The sequence below is a fragment of the Rutilus rutilus genome (assembly GCF_951802725.1).
Source record: "Rutilus rutilus genome assembly, chromosome: 14".
In the NCBI taxonomy this organism is placed as follows: domain Eukaryota; kingdom Metazoa; phylum Chordata; class Actinopteri; order Cypriniformes; family Leuciscidae; genus Rutilus; species Rutilus rutilus.
In genome coordinates this window covers 32417898-32435229 of record NC_140219.1, presented here as the reverse complement: position 1 = coordinate 32435229, position 17332 = coordinate 32417898, and the positions used below count along the sequence as shown (strand labels likewise).

Here is a 17332-nt window from a genome sequence, read left to right as displayed (position 1 = left end):
GGAAATATTTACCTGATTTGTGAATGTAATTTTGTAATCTGAATTTGATGATAAAATAATGCACATGACCTGTTCTCGCAAGCTGCATGCAAAAACAAACACAGTCTCAGATTCACAAATGAATAATTCTGTCAGGACCACTATCGATTGACAATTAGCATTCAGTTTGGATTGGCTGTATGGTTCTATTCTGGGCAAGAACTCCCTGCGCATCCATGCAGTCTAGCATGGATAAGAGCAGCAATAGAACATAACCAACATGAATGTATTGCTGATATCATTAATTCAAGATTTTAAAGTACAACATAATTCGAGAATTTATTCTGCTTCAAGGGGAATCTGAATGCCATACTGACTGGATGGAGGAGGGTAATGAGCTCCTGAGGAACGCGACAGCTGCTGATAATACTGAAGGAGCTTATATACAGTATGTATACAGTGATAGGCGTCGTACTCCTATAGATAGATGTGGATCAGCTGAGTGTACGACTCTAACGTGCTCTAATGTGCTAACGTGACCCGCCAGAACTGACACTACGCTTAATTTTGAGCAGCTTCTTTTAATTATTCACTTTCAAACACATGTCTCAAGCAATATGTCAGTAAATATGTTAATGGGTTTGTAGTATACTGAGTGAAATAAATGTATTTTAAATATATTTTGGTATAGGTTTTTTCTCACTAGGGCAGCAGGGTTGGGAAATACTGTGTGACAGCATCCTCCCTTACACTACATGAGCCTGTCCAGCAGAGGGAGTTGGTAACACACACACGCACACACGCACACACACACTCAGACTGTGTCCCAATTCAAAGGCTGTAATCCAGCAATTTCTCTCAAAAAATGAATTCTGCAAGGCTGCGAATGAGCTGTTGTATCTGTTGAATCCTTTATCTCACTGGAAACGACGGACACATTTGGAGGAGCCTTCGCATTAGGACAGCCTTCGTCAACAGAGTGCTACTTTATAGTCAACAGAATCTACTTTATAGTGAAGAGTTGACAACAACACTGTTAATACTTACATGATGTCCTTATATCAAGTTCCTTATCAATTTTCCTTTGACTCAGGGAAGAGTAGAGAAAATCATTTAACTTTGAACTTTTATTTCAGTAAAATTTAATTTACACAGGATTATTGTGACAAGTGCATATTAAAAGAAATTTTTTTTTGAATGAAATTACATTTATTTTGAAAAAGCGCAGATCTTATTGTAAACGATTCATCCATGTACACGGATTTTTTAGAATTTTTTAGAATTTTTGTAATATTTAATTCAATCATTTATTCTCCTTAAACTCTACAATCGACTGTATGCTCACCTTCATTTTTGAGTGCAACATCCACATCTCAACATCTGATTCATTACCAGCTGATGAACCTGCCCTGCACTATTTCTTTTTTTATTATGTTACACTTGGATGTGCGTCACAAAATGTAAGAAAAGATCCGTCACTATTTCCTTTTCATTGCGACTTTAGGTCAAATTACCTTTATTTATAACACGCAGAATTTATATATTATTAGCAGAATGCTAATATATTTATATACCTTTATTTTATAAAGCAGCTTTACAGATAAACAGGGAAATAATGATCAATGATGGAAACAGAAATCAATTCTGCTGTAAAGCAGATCTAAAAAGACGACAGTGTCATTGTTCAGCTGAAGTCAGTTCAGTGTTGATTCAGTTCAGTTCAATAACTGTGTGAAGATCATCAACTATGAAATGAGTTCAGTTCATCTATAAGCAGCTCTACAGAAGATAATAATGTTGTTATTCACTTTGAGTCAGTCCAACGTTGATTCCATTCAGTTCAATAACAGTGTTGATGTTTTTGTTACTGTCACCAAATCCCAGCATGCACTGCAGTCTCTGGTGCTGAGAACGGGTCCTGTTACATCATCAGTGGACATTTTGTTTTATTCATGGTGTTATGACTTATATTTGTCACTGCAGATATACTTAAAATAAATTGAAGTGCATTAGTTTGCATATGGTGCTATATATATATATATATATATATATATACAGTGCAATGCATAAGTGAATACACCCATGCTAAAGTTGACTAAAAAGAGGAATAAAAAATCATATTTTGGAAATTGAACTTAATGCCTTAATTAAAAACAATTAGGAAAAATCCAACCTTTAAGGACACCAATTTTCTTTGTGAATGAATAATGTATCGTAAATAAATAAATGTTCTTCCTTAAAATACAGGATGCATAAGTCTGGACACCCCTATGTTAAATTCCCATAGAGGCAGGCAGATTTTTATTTTTAAGTATTTTTTTAAAAAAAAATTTAGGATACTATGCATCCTGATAAAGTTCCCTTGGCCTTTGGAATTAAAATAGCCCCACATCATCACATAGCCTTCACCATACCTAGAGATTGGCATGGTTTTATTTCAGTTAGCCTAAAAGCTAGTTTGATTTGCATTGAGAGATGATCTTATGGAAAGTACCCCATTGTTGTTACTTTAACAATAATCCTTAAAGTATAGTAGTAGTAATGCTTCTTATAATAATAATAATAATGATAATAATAATAGTCATTACTACCATCCTCATCATCACCAATAATAATAGTGTATTGTTGAGAAATGTAATTGATGTTTGTAATATTTATTTTAATCATATACCATAAATAATTAGTCATGTTTTAAATGAATGTGTACATAGTATTGTTATCGTATCATAATATAGTATTATAGTATAGTATAGTATAGTATAGTATAGTATAGTATAGTATAGTATAGTATAGTATTATTAATAATATTATAGTAGTGTTATAGTATTATTTCTTCTTTTGATAGGAATGTGAGAAGACATGAGGAAATATGTGTAAGAATGTGCGTGGCATCAATTTCAGTTTGGGTCAAGGTTGAAATAGTTGAGGAATGGTTTCCAGTTTTCCCCGAAGGACGGTATGTCACCGTTTTGGAAAGTTGTGATTTTTAGTAAAGTTATGAATTCCAAAAGTAAATTTTCCCAATGGTTTAAACTAAGAATATTTTTGGATTTCCAGTTTTGTAGAATTGTTTTCTTGGCGATAGCTAGAGAAACTAATAAACTGTCTTTGTATTTGGTTTGTAAATGTATTATTTGTAGGTCTCCCAGCAGGCATAGAGGCGGAGAGAGAGGGATTCTACAGCTCAGATCTGAAAGTTTTTGTGTTACTATTGTCCAAAAGTTGTAAACTGGTGTGCATGCCCAAACTGCGTGAAAATAATTGTCAGAAACACCCATGGTGCACTGTGAGCAGATGTCAGTAGTTGCAAGTCCCATTTTATATTTTTTATATTGAGTGATGTGAGTTCTATGAATGATTTTATATTGGATTAGTTGTAAATTAGTGTTTGTTGTCATTGTAAATATATTATTACATATGTCAGTCCAGTATTGGGAGGTAAGAGGGGTGGATATATCTTGATTCCATTTAGTTTGTGGTACATGTATTAAAGTGTCTGATTTAATTAATAATTTATATAATTTAGAGATCAATTTATTATCATTTCCAATTTGCATAATTTCTTCTGATATCTGTGGGGGTGTGAGAGTATTATTTCTTATGTTGATTTTATTTCTTATGATTGTTTTAAGTTGTATATAATAAAAGGACTGTTGGTTTTCAATTGCATATTTCTGGGATAGATCTTGAAAGGTCATGAAATTATTGTTATTGAAGAGATGGTGAAGGTGTGTGATCCCTTTTTCTTCCCAAGTGTGGAAGTGAATAGGTGTTTTACGGATATGAAAATCTGGATTATGCCATAATGGGGTGAATTTACAGGGTGTAGTTGTGGAGTAAGTGATTCTAAGCACTCTCCACCAGGCTGTCAGAGTTGTGGATATGGCAGTATTTCTAAAACAGTTGTGATTTTTAAGTGAGGTATTAAGTAATGGTAGGTCTGACAGTTTGAGATTAGGGCAGTATGTCTGTTCTAAATCTATCCATGAAGTATTATTATTGTTTGGTTTTAACCATTTGACTATATATTGTAATTGATTTGCTAAAAAATAATAAAGGAAGTTGGGTGCTTCAAGACCACCTTGCAGTTTATTTTTTTGAAGGGTTGAATACTTAATCTTAGCTTTCTTATTTTTCCAAAAGAACTGTGATATCGAACTATTGAGTGATTGGAACCATTTCTCTGTTGGGATTACGGGAAGTAAGGAAAAAAAGTAATTTATTTGAGGTAATATTTTCATTTTAACGGTGGCTATTCGTCCTAAGAGTGAGAGTGGAAGACTTGACCAGCGTTTTAGATTGTCTTGAATTATTCTAAGAAAGTGGAGAGTAATTAAGTGAAAATAACTCTGACAGCCTGGGGGAGATGTTAATACCCAGGTATTTAATATTCCCAACCCTAAGTGATGGAAATGAAGTCTGAGCTGCAGAATCCCAGGCGTTGTCTAACAGTGGGAGTATGATGGATTTATTCCAGTTTATTGTATAATTTGATATTTCAGAGAAGTTATTGATGATTTTGAATGTTTCTTGTACTGAATGGGTGGGGTCCTGTAAGTGTAATAAAATGTCATCAGCATATAAGATGATTTTGTGTTGTGTGTCTACAGATTTAATTCCCTGAATCATATCGTTTTGTCGGATTGCTTGTGCAAGTGGTTCAATAAAAATTGCAAATAATGAAGGAGAGAGTGGACATCCTTGTCGTGTTCCCCGGTGAAGAGTGAATGTGGGAGAAGTGATTCCATTTGTTGTAATAGTGGCTCTTGGTGAGGAGTATATTATTTTTATCCAGTGGATGAACGACTCCCCAAATCCAAATTTATGTAGGGTATGAAATAAGAATGACCAGTTAACTTTGTCGAATGCTTTTTCGGCGTCGAGTGATGCAATGACTGTATTAATCTTTGATTGTTGAGAAATATTTATCAAAGTGAATAACCTGCGAATATTGTCTACTGATTTCCTCTTTTTGATGAAACCTGTCTGATCAGGATGAATTAAGATGGAGGTTATGATTTCTATTCTAGACGCCAATGCCTTTGTAATGATTTTCAAGTCTGTGTTCATCAACGAGAGGGATCTATAGCTGGTGGGTTGTGTTGGGTCTTTGTCCGGCTTAAGTATTATTGATATAGAAGCTGTATTCATATGCAATGGAATTTCTGATGTGTTTTTTATTTCTTTTACAAGTCTATCAAATAATGGAAAAAGGATATTCCAGAAGTGTTTATAGAACTCAGCAGGGAAGCCATCAGGTCCAGGTGATTTATTGTTGGGCATCAGTAGTAAGGCTTTATGGAGTTCAGTTATAGTTAATGGTGTGTCCAGCATATCTATTGTTTCTTTGGATAGTTGAGGTAATTTGAGAGGGTTCAAAAAAGATGATATTTCTTCTGGCTTTGGTTCATTTTCAATTGAATATAGATTTTTGTAGAATATATAGAATGCGTTATTTATTTCTAATGGATCACTGATGACATTCCCTGCTGAGTTCTCTATTGCTCATATCATTGATTGATCTTTTTTTCTTTGTAATAAATTGGCAAGGTATTTTCCTGATTTATTGTTGTATTCAAAGTTTTGGTGTTTTAACTGTTGGATGATAAACTGTGTTTTTTTATGAATTATTTGTTCCAATTGTTGTTTTGTGCTCCTTAACTCATGTAATGTTTGATCCTCTGGGTTTATACAGTATTTGTCTGATAATTGCTTGATCTTCTGTTCTAACTGAGTTTCCATTTCCAATTCTTTTTTTTTCTTGTGTGATGAGTATGAAATAATTTTCCCTCTGATGACTACTTTACCTGTTTCCCATAAAGTTGAAGCAGAAACTTCTGGGGAGTCGTTCGTTTCCATAAAGGATGCCCACTCTCTCTCAATTAAAGTAGTGAATTCTGGATCGTCAAGTAGAGAAATATTGAAGCGCCACCTTGCGGGGGGTTTGATATATGTGTTCACACTTAATGTTAAAGATACAGGTGCATGATCACTAATTATAATTGGGTGTATAATAATTTGTTTCACTAAGGTTGTTAATGTATTACTTATCAGAAAATAGTCCAGACGGGAGAATGACTGATGTACTGTAGAGAAATATGTATACTTTCTGTCTGATGGGTATAATGTTCTCCAGCTATCGCCAAGTCCAAAATCACTCATATATTGATTTATTGTGTCTGTGGTTTGCCAATTTTTGTATTTTGCGGTAGAACGATCTTTATCCGGATTTAAGACTGTATTAAAATCTCCTCCAATTATTATATTTGAACTTCCCTGTATTATTGAAAAAAGGTTATGAAAAAATGTTGGGTCATCATCATTTGGTCCATATACATTAACTATAGTAAGATTATGGTTATATGTTGATGCATTTACAATGACATACCGTCCTTCAGGGTCTGTAATGACTGTATGTTGGTTGAGTCCCAATCTTTTATGTACTAAGATTGAAACACCCCGTTGTCTGCTATTATATGTTGATGAGAAAACCTGATCATACTGTTTTGTTTTTAAATATTGTGATTCTGAATCGGTCAGATGGGTTTCTTGAAGAAGGCAAATATCTGCATTTAATTTATTAAGATGATTGAGAATTTTTTTTTTTTTTTTTTTTGAGTGCGGATGCCACGCACATTCCATGTTATAAAGTTAAGTTTACTAATATTTATTGATTGCAGTGGAGTCTGTTGTTGTATAGTATGCCTGCAGTTGTACTTGTGATTTTATACAATGTATATTTGCTTTATTAATGAAGACATTATCAGAGCAAGATGTTTTTCCAAATGGTAATACAGAATTGTGTAGTTCCAGAATGGTGTTGCGGTTAAATAATAGCATGATGAGGAGAGTAGTAAGGAAAGCAGATTTATACGAGGATGTTAAACAATTATTGAAGTGTATAATGATATAGTGGTGAATATGAGTGAGGAATATATAAAGAGATACAAGTTGATTCATTTGTGAGGAAAGTGCGTACTAAAATATAGTCGAAGGAGGGGGGTTACATTTAATATTTCCATCAGTGTTATCTTATTGAGAAATTAATGAGATGAAAGTCAGTGTTGTTGATGTCATTCTAGAAAAGCCATGGTGTAATGGTTGTATCACGGAAAAGCTGTCCGTCAATGTACAGTTTATCTATAATTAAATATGCGCGCTTATTATTTTTTCTGTTGTCCTTCAATAATGGGTAGAGTATTTTCCGGCGTTCGTTTATTTCTTTGGGAAACTGGTCACTAAGTCCATAATGAGTTCCTTTAAGTTCTTCCCTTTGCTTCTGACGAATTCTTTCTGTTTAAAATGTTCGAATTTGGCGATGATGGGTTTTTTAAGTTGAAGAATTTTAAGTTGCGCTGTCATGAAGTCTTTCAGTGATTTTTCTGAGTCGTCGGGTGAGTTTTCCTGTATACCAGTAACAATGAGGTTGTCTCGCATGTTTCGTGTTTGTAAATCCAACATGGTTTCCTTAATGAGTTTGTTTTCTTTTCGGAGTGTGTCCATTTGCTGGTTTAATGTTGTCACAGTGGAGTAGAGTTCAGCGTTTGCTTTTTGAACGGTGTGGATTTGATTATGAGCATATTCCAGGCTGGTGCGTATGTCTTTCAGTTCTTGGTGTAGGTGGGTGAGCAAGTCCAGTTTGTTGTTGATGGACTGATGCCGAGTCCTTCTTTTTCCGTTTATTGGGGTTTTTTGGCGGAGTGTCCGACGTGTTGTCCATTTTATCCTGTCTGTAGTAGTACTGATCGATGAAAGTTTCCAAGTCCATAAGATCGGCCACTTTGTGTAAGTTTGTACAATCTTTATCCTAAGGTATTTGGGTTGATATGTTTAATTCATTCAGGCTTTACCAACAGGGCGCCGCCATCATTGTTGTCTTCCCTCGCATTCGGTTCTCGCGATACTCACAGCATCTCGCGATTCACTCCTTGTCGCGATTTATATATACATATTTAAACAGAATGACTTAACAGAACTCCGATTTTTAAGTCAGCTCAAAGTTTAACATATACCTGTAATCAATTGATTATAGAGATCAACAGATTGATCAATGAGACCCTTTGATTACAGTATTGTTATTGAAGCATAATTTGCAAAACTGAATTAGTCTAGAAGCAGAATCAGAATTAACTGTGATTTTCTGCTGTAATAAACAGTTTAACTGGTAAGATCCTCAGAGGAGAAGTTGTGCAGTTATTATATAAGAATGGAAAGACTGTGTCGTTGAAGGTGGATGTGAATGTGAGTAAATGTGTGTTAGTTACAGGATCAGAGAATGACACTGTTCCTCTGTCATAGTCCAGCTGAACTCTCACACGCTGAAGCTTCTGCTTAACAGTAAAGACAGTGCCGGGTTGCTCTGGGGATTGTGAGGTGTATTTGCTGTCTATGTAATTCACACACCAGACATTAGAGTCAAAGAAATTTCCCTTCCTTTGGTTTGATGCTGTTGTTATTCCAAGAATCCAGAGTGTATTGTCTCCAACCTCCACATCCCAGCAGTGTGTTCCTGAGTTAAAGCCCTCAGATCCCAGGACACATGCATACTCATCAATCCTCTCTGGATTATCAGGAAGTGTTTTATCTACACGACTGTACGACACACTGGTCAGATCAGCAGAGAGTGTGAGCCAAGGAGCTGCTGTGTTTGGATCCAGAGTCAATGGAGCTGCAAAGAGAATAACATCAGATTACAGGATGAAAAATGATGTATTAGAAATGTAAAACACATATAAAGACTTTGTTGAAAGAATTCATAAATCATAAAATCATGACAATGGTCTCTCAGTTACTGTCAGAATGGATTGAGGCTTCAGGTTTAATATCAGTATTCAATAAACACTATTTTATCCTAATACATAAACATAGATCATGAGGAATAGACTTTTCATTATGAGTTCGCTGTATGATCTGATGATTTTCTGAAATACAGTTCAGATTCACTTGGAAATTATTATATATTTCTATCAAATGTTAATGTTGTGTGTGTTTATATGTGAACTATCTTCTGCACTGGTGTCAAATCTGCTGAGACTCACTGTGTTGGACAGTTTCCAGCATCTTCTTCCAGACTCTGAACGGCAGGTTACCCAGATAACGCGACACATGAATCAAAGCTCCAGAACTCATCCGTGGATCCGGCTGTGAGATCTGGACTCTGAGGAACATTCAGGAGTCAGAACTGCAGTGAATTTGAGTTCAGATCCACTGAGAGAAGAGATACGAGCAGCTCACTCACCTTTCCATCGTGACTTTATAGTTCTGGAAAATATAGAGTTTGAAAACATTTTAATATCTTATCAAACACTCTCAGTGTCAATGAGTCTCTCTATACAAGTTGTTTTATACACAGAGAATGAAGCCAGATTGATTTGTCACCTTTAGAAACGAGACGTCATTGTCTTTCATCATCTCCTCCATGTCTCTGATTGTGTGTGAAAGAGCTGAGATGTGTGTGTTCATCTCCTCCAGCTTCTCCTTCATCCTCTGCTTCTTCTGCTCCTCTTCCTCTCTCAGTGCAGTGATTGTAGCTTCTTCTTCGTCTCTGAGAAACTGATGAAGCTTCTCAAACTCTTCTTTAATCTGACGCTCTGTGTGCTCAGCTTGAGACTGAAATCAAATCACATTCACTTCAGTCAGCGCTGTATGAACACACACTCCACTAATGTCAATAATACACTCTGTGTGTGAATGTTGAGTATTTAACTCTTTATATCCTCACCTTGATGTGTTTAATTGTTTCATCACACTCTTCTTTCATTTCTTCTCCATGTTCGAGCTTGTCTTGTAAGGACGTCAGTGCTGTATTAAACTCCTACAGGTTAAGATGAAAATCTGTGAAACTTATGCAGCTCTAAGAGGTTTAAACATTGTATGTTTTTTATTGTTATATTATTTATATGTTGAATGGGTCATTCTCATGGAAGCATTTGTGTCTGAAAATTGCAGGACATCAAGAAACATCAAGAAATCATCATGGCCAATTCTAATTATTATATCCATGCAGTTGTAAATTTGTGGTTGTGCAAATACAGAACATTTCTATTTTGTCAAAAGATGTTTTGTGCCAATGCTGTCACATTCAAGAAGATTTGAACATCAGAGGATCGAAGAGCAGAATTGTATATCAGAGAGATATAAAGATTTAGTCTGAGTAAAAATAAATACTGGTCTATTGTAAACACAAATAATACTCTATGTTTAGCACTGTATTCAGCATATGAAATGAGAGACATTAGTCTTACCTTGTAAGATGAAAGCACTTCACTGATGGGTCTGAATGTGTGATTGGTGTGTTTCTCTGAGTCTCTGCACACTAAACACACAGGCTGTTTGTCCTCCAGACAGAAGAGTTTGAGTTTCTCACTGTGTAAACTGCAGATCTCCTCAGATCCTGGTGAACGTTTCTCATTTCCCTCCTTTATCAATGAATCACACAAGTTTTTTAACACAAGAATAACTGGTGGATCATCTTTTGAGGATCTTCTCCTGCAGACAGGACACTCCTGAGTTTTCTTAGTTTTCCAGAACTGTAGTAAACACTCTTTACAAATACTGTGACTACAGGACAGAATAACAGGAGTCTTGAAGATGTCACAGCAAACAGGACAAGAAAGCTCTTCCACAGATTTTGAATCCATTTCCTTGTCTTGTAAAAGATCCAATGATCTACAATTTACTTTCACTTTCTGAACTTTGGTTTAAAGAGTAAACAACTATTACAATTAAAATCTAATCTGGGTTAATTCAGAAATAAACAAAAATGCTATAATATAATGTGTCCTCCTCTGTTCTTCACAACACTGACTCGTTTGAGCTTTCAGTAAAAATGAAAGGCAAAAATAATGACTAGTCACTTCCTGGTAAGGTTTGTAAGAGGGTGGAGTTTGTGTGTGTGGTTGTGTGTGTGTGTATGTGTGTCTTGTGTTCCCCTTGTTTTGTGTGGACTAATGTTATTTCCTGTGCTGTGCCATGTTTTGTAGTCCTTTGTAGTTTTTCATGTTGATATCTGTTTTACTTTATTTACCATGTGATAAAAAAACAACAAAAAATGCATTTAGATCCTCACCTTCTCCTGCTTTCTCTGGCACGTTACAGTATCAGTTGCAGAATTCAGACAGCATACAAGCATATACTCTTCCTATTTATGACATAAAAGAATACGGTAAATGTAGTACGAGTAGTGTACTAGTATGTGCTTCTGAATTCAGAGTTTTTTTTAGGAAGGTAGGAAAACTTACATCACCATCTTCCAGGTCAGCATGCAGTGAGCATCAAGTTTGCGAATCAATGCTGATTCAATATCTATTCATTTGGATATACATACACATAGTATGTTAAATTTTCTCAAGGAGAAAAACTATACTGTGAACTCTGTGGTTCGGCTGGTACATTATTATTAAAGGTTAATTTAATAACTGATTTGTACACAATTGCGTGCACAATATGCATTTTTTTTATTTCGTAATAAAACGTACAACATTTAAAGGCTGAGACTTTGTTACTTATCGAAAGTATCCTGCTATATCTTGTCTGTCAACGTATAGTCGCACGTTTATACGGTTTATACACTGTGTGGCGTGAGAGCGTGAGCAACCCTGCCATCTACTGTCAGAAAAGGGAAATGCATCACATCTGATCAGAAACTTGGAAAATAACTGATCCTGTCAGCAATAATGAAACAAAAACAAGCAACATCTAGTTTTATGTTTCTAGTATTCTATTTTCAATTCATTTTATTTGTTCTAGTCCTTATAGGGGGTCTCTAATGCTTATGAGTGGTCCGGACACTTATAATAACACTTTTTTGTTTCTTTTAGGCTTAAGTTTTAAAACTTTGCATCAGCATCTTTGATGCCAGCCGTTATTATCAAATATATTCATAGATTTAAATCCATCATTTTAATATTGACTCTCTTTTGTGCAACTGATCCACTGACTTTTAAAAACAACAACATAGTATTTTCATGGTAGCTATTGTGGTGAAAATCAGTTAAGATGGCATTCCAGGGACCAGTTTATGGCAAGGCCCCTCTAACTGCCGGTGTGGAAGAAGATGTGCCACACTGTGATTGGATCCTTGGTGAATGAACATAAACAAATGTTCAGCAACATCAGATAAGATGCTAAAACAACTACCAGATACCTCTTACAGGACAGGAAGGGGGACCTTCTGCACCCACCACCACCAAGGAGAGGACTTCCCATTGGTCACAGGTGGACTCTAACAACCAAACTCATTCCTAGGGTTTAGGCAAGAACCGCGATAAAAATTAGTTCAGGACCTCCTGGATGCAGAAGCAAAGAGAGAGGCCACAGAGACCTATCTTAATCCATTCATATATATTTTTGAAGGCCTTAAACTAATATAAACTGCAAAACATCCACTTCAACTTCATGCAAAGCACAGTTTATGTTAATGGTTATTGACTGTTAACACAACAATTCAGGACAGACCTAATAACTGATAAGCAAATGCATGAACGATGACTTGATAATTTTTTTAATCATGTTTGGTCTCTATCTGTTCCATACAATGCCTTGAATATTTTAAAAGAACTACTGCCCACATTGTCGTGATTTGCTGCCATCACAGCCACATACACCTTAAGGGTGGAAATGGACAACTACTTATCTAGGCCCTCCTGAAGGAAGGAAAGCACTGATCCAATGCCACACCTCCGTGGATCTTTATCTCGGAAAGAACACCATGTAGTGAAAAGGCACCACTTCAAAGCATATAGCCGTCTAGTAGAGGGGGTTCTTGCATACTTGTGCAGACCCCTGGGCCAGTTGTGTGACAGTGCGTTGATGCTGAGGGCTAGGTCAGTTAATACCACAGAAGGCAGAGGGAGGATTCACGGGAAGCGAACAGATCTATTTGTGCCTTGCATAATTTACCCAAATCAGCTTAAAGACGGGATTCACTGTGTTGCTCTTTTAGAGGGGAACTCTTTTAGTTCACCGCTGAAGCACATAGGGGTACTCCCTGCACTTATCTGTGCATTGTTTAGACAGCTGAAATGTGCTGCGAGATCCGTAGATCTGTAATTTTCCTAAGCTTCACATCCTTACATACAGCAGAAACTACAGCATTTAGGAACCCTGGTAAAGTACAATGTTTGAACCAAATTAATCAGGCAATTTCTCCCAGGACTCCCCAGAACCAAAGGACAGGGCACTCTTGTTGAGATCCTTTGGGAAGCTGCAGTGCCTTTCAAAGTTCTCCATATATGAAGTTAGGGAACATCTAGAAGGCTATTTAGTTTATTTCAATTTAGACTTGGATGGTCAGAAATTCTGGTCAGTTTCTCACAATGGGTATTTCCACATTGATTTATTATTTCCCTTTGTTTCCAAGGTTAGTGAGTATGGTAGTCACTCTTAGAGACTGGGCCCATAAGAGCCTTCAGGAAGAAGAGGAAAGGCCAGATTCTTTTTTAGAGCGCTTCCGAGGACCTGAACTTCAAGTTGCTCCCAGTCGGATAAGCATCAGTCGATCTGATGCTCATGATGGGAACAACAGCGCCAAAACCAAGTGAGTTTGTACTGTCACACCATTATCACCAATCATACATAGCTGTATGAAATTTCCATTGTCCTTTTTAACAAACATGCAACCACATAAAATTATGAAATGCATTTGATTATCAGGAAAAAGTCTGTTGTTTTCATACTGGCACCTGCTGATGACCTGTACTACCGCTGGCTGTTTGTTATTGCCACAGATGTATTGTACAACTGGTGCTTTGTGGTGGCTAGGTAAGACAAAAGATATGTTAATTTATCTACACACTAATCATTTTATGTGGAGTTTAAAGCTGATATATTGATCATCAATAGCATTTCTTAGGTAAGGTCCTAAAATAAATCCAATGATTCCAATGAAAAACTTGACCGCAAATTATACAGTAAATTAATCTGAATACTGTAAGCAGAAGAAATAATAAACCTACTACTTTTGCATGCTGAACACTGCATGTATATGGCCTGTGATGAAATAATTTGTAGCAGCTGTTCATCCATTAAATCCAAGCGGTATAATTAGACCTCATGAGCAAGAGTGTGTGATCTAGGCTCTCATTTTGATGATGATTCATGTAAATAAGTGTTGTTGTGCCATATGTGAAAGGGTTAGTCCTGACTCAAGCTGATGGTGTTTCATTATTCATATCCCAAACACAGAGCCTGCTTTGATGAGCTTCATTCTGTGGCTGGTTTTGGATTTTCTCTCTGATGTCATTTATATACTGGACACCTGTGCAAGACTGAGAACAGGTCAGAATCTTTTAGCATCTCACATGTTTTTAAAGAGTTGTTGTGACACTTCGCACTATTGATTAGATAGGTGCTTTGGTGCTAAAATTAAGTGTATATGAGCAATCATCAAGAATCATCAAGAATTGACAATGTATATCTTCACTATAGGTTTCCTTGAACAGGGTCTTCTGGTGAAGGACCTTACCAAGTTAAGAGAAAGCTACTTTCATACTTTGCAGTTCAAGCTAGACCTCCTATCCATACTGCCCACGGATCTAGCCTACATCGTCATTGGCATTCACGTACCAGAGCTGCGTTTCAATCGACTGATGCGCTTCTCACGCCTCTTCGAGTTCTTCGACCGCACAGAGACCCGCACAAATTACCCCAACATTTTCCGCATTTGCATCTTGGTGCTCTATATCCTAGTCATCATTCACTGGAATGCCTGCATCTACTTTGCCCTTTCCAAGTCTCTGGGCTTTGGATCCGACCAGTGGGTCTACCCAAACATTTCTGACCCTGAGTTTGGGACTCTCACACGAGGATACGTCTACTGCCTCTACTGGTCAACCCTCACTTTGACGACCATTGGGGAAATGCCAGCTCCGGTGCGGGATGAGGAGTATCTTTTTGTTGTTTTTGATTTCCTTGTTGGTGTTCTCATTTTCGCCACCATAGTTGGTAATGTAGGAGCCATGATATCAAACATGAATGCCACACGAACCGAGTTCCAAGCTCACATCGACGCCATCAAACACTACATGCAGTTCAGAAAGGTCAGCAAAGAGCTAGAAGCTAGAGTCATCAAATGGTTTGACTACTTGTGGACCAACAAGAAAGCAATTGATGAGCAGGATGTCCTAAAGAATCTGCCAAACAAACTGCGGGCTGAGATTGCTATCAATGTGCACTTAGAAACATTGAAGAAGGTCCGTATCTTCCAGGACTGTGAGGCAGGGCTTTTAGTGGAACTGGTGCTCAAGCTGCGGCCTCAGGTCTTCAGCCCTGGAGACTACATCTGCCGAAAGGGAGACATAGGAAAAGAGATGTACATCATTAAAGAGGGTCGCCTTGCTGTTGTGGCTGATGATGGGGTGACCCAGTATGCACACTTGACGGGCGGCAGCTGCTTTGGCGAGATTAGCATCCTCAACATCAAAGGGAGCAAAATGGGCAACCGTCGTACAGCTAACATCCGTAGCATTGGCTACTCTGACCTCTTTTGTTTGCCAAAGGATGACCTGATGGAGGCTGTAATGGAGTATCCGGATGCTAAGAAAGTTCTGGAAGAGAGGGGAAGACAGATTCTCCTGAAAGAGGGTCTGCTGGAGGAGTTGGAGGCCGGTGGAATGGGAGAAGAGCGGGTTGAGGAGAAAGTGGAGAGGTTGGAAGCTTCTCTTGAAATACTTCAGACTCGGTTTGCTCGGTTACTGGCTGAATACACAGCTACTCAACAGCGGCTGAAGCAGAGACTTACAGCATTGGAGTGTAGAACACATCACTCTGGAAGCGGATTCCTCTCGGATGGCAATGAAAGCACTATTGATGGTGATGGTACACACAGTGAGGTCAACATCCAACTCTGAGCACTTGCTTTTAAGAGAGAACCTTACTAGTCTTAATGACCACTCAATAGCAATAATATATGAACACTTTACAACAATTATAGCTGTCAAAACAGTTAGTACACATGTGGAATTGTTTCATTTATATTTATAAATGTCATGGAACAAACCTTAGTTATACACAAAATAACATAATTTCCTTACGTTTTTGGCCATTCTGCCTGTACTTTGTTTGCATATTGTGTGATGTTTTCCAAAATAAAAAAATTCCCACATAAAACATTAACCGTACTTCTGACAAATACAATTAAACTAGTCTATACCCACATGAGATGAGGACTCCAGACATATTAGTCTTCTAGAAAAATAATAATAATAATAATAATAATAATAATAATAATAATAATAATAATAATGTTTTATTCTACATGGAGCGGGACCCCCAGAGTTACAAATAATTCTCATTTGGGGTGGTGACAGTTAAAACATATTTGTTAATATAGTTTATTCTGATTAACATTTCTTTCACAGTTGTGCCAGTGTAAGCTGCGTTACTCACACTCTACTTTACCTTATGTTACAGATTTATGGTAATATCATGGAAATATTTACCTGATTTGTGAATGTAATTTTGTAATCTGAATTTGATGATAAAATAATGCACATGACCTGTCCTCGCAAGCTGCATGCAAAAACAAACACAGTCTCAGATTCACAAATGAATAATTCTGTCAGGACCACTATCATCAAATACGATTGACAATTAGCATTCAGTTTGGATTGGCTGTATGGTTCTATTCTGGGCAAGAACTCCCTGCGCATCCATGCAGTCTAGCATGGATAAGAGCAGCAATAGAACAGAACCAACATGAATGTATTGCTGATATCATTAATTCAAGATTTTAAAGTACAACATAATTCGAGAATTTATTCTGCTTCAAGGGGAATCTGACTGGACAGGAGGAGCTGGGGAGGGAGGAGGATAATGAGCTCCTGAGAAACGCGATAGCTGCTGATAATACTGAAGGAGCTTATATATGTATACAGTGATAGGCGTCGTACTCCTATAGATAGATGTGGATCAGCTGAGTGTAGGACTCTAACGTGCTCTAATGTGCTAACGTGACCCGCCAGAACTGACACTACGCTTAATTTTGAGCAGCTTCTTTTAATTATTCACTTTCAAGCACGTTACTGGTTTTAATGAGTTTGACCTTTCAGTAAAATAATTCAATGTTGTGTTTGGGGACAGAAATATCCTGCAGTAGTTTCTGTTGGTGCCATTCAGTTGTAATAGTCATTGTATTGATTATTAAATAGAAAGTATGTTCACATTTTTTCACTTTAATCATTAATTGCAGGTTAAGTATATTTGATTGTACTTAAATGGAACTAGTGCAGGTAAACTCTAGGCACACTTTAAATATCTTGCATTTAAAGACAGATATTATACAGAAATCATACTATCCTTATTGTGATATTAAAACATTTTAGGCTTAATATTAAAAAATGTGCAATAAAGAAGT

The 17332-nt window shown here is 36.8% G+C and overlaps 2 protein-coding genes across 2 annotated transcripts; one reads left to right on the top strand and one right to left on the bottom strand.

Annotated features, from left to right (window-relative positions):
* Positions 1–5748: 5748 nt before the first annotated feature.
* On the bottom strand, positions 5749–10875 carry LOC311303463 (E3 ubiquitin-protein ligase TRIM35-like). Its single transcript, XM_084429965.1, has 6 exons — positions 10224–10875; positions 9701–9793; positions 9358–9588; positions 9218–9240; positions 9018–9136; positions 5749–8647 (listed from the first exon to the last, which is right to left on the bottom strand). The coding sequence occupies exons 1-6, from the start codon at positions 10617–10619 to the stop codon at positions 8106–8108; spliced, it is 1404 nt and encodes a 467-aa protein (XP_084286091.1). The 5' UTR covers positions 10620–10875; the 3' UTR covers positions 5749–8105.
* A 2474-nt stretch (positions 10876–13349) lies between these two features.
* Positions 13350–15827, top strand: LOC311303330 (cyclic nucleotide-gated channel alpha-2-like; the record flags this gene model as incomplete). The annotated part of the gene is given in 5 exon segments (XM_084429756.1): positions 13350–13516; positions 13633–13740; positions 14164–14178; positions 14180–14256; positions 14407–15827. Coding segments are annotated over 5 exon segments (1788 nt in total).
* Between the last annotated feature and the right edge of the window lie 1505 nt (positions 15828–17332).

What these genes read in the sequence shown, in the direction of transcription:
- LOC311303463 (XM_084429965.1), bottom strand. Translation starts at nt 10,619, where the DNA reads ATGGATTCAAAATCTGTGGAAGAGCTTTCTTGTCCTGTTTGCTGTGAC. An exon ending in AAGTGCTTTCATCTTACAAG is followed by an intron (nt 9,794 to 10,223) that starts GTAAGACTAATG and finishes CTTAACCTGTAG; the next exon opens with GAGTTTAATACAGCACTGAC. An exon ending in GCTGGAAACTGTCCAACACA is followed by an intron (nt 8,648 to 9,017) that starts GTGAGTCTCAGC and finishes TTCTCTTTGCAG; the next exon opens with CTCCATTGACTCTGGATCCA.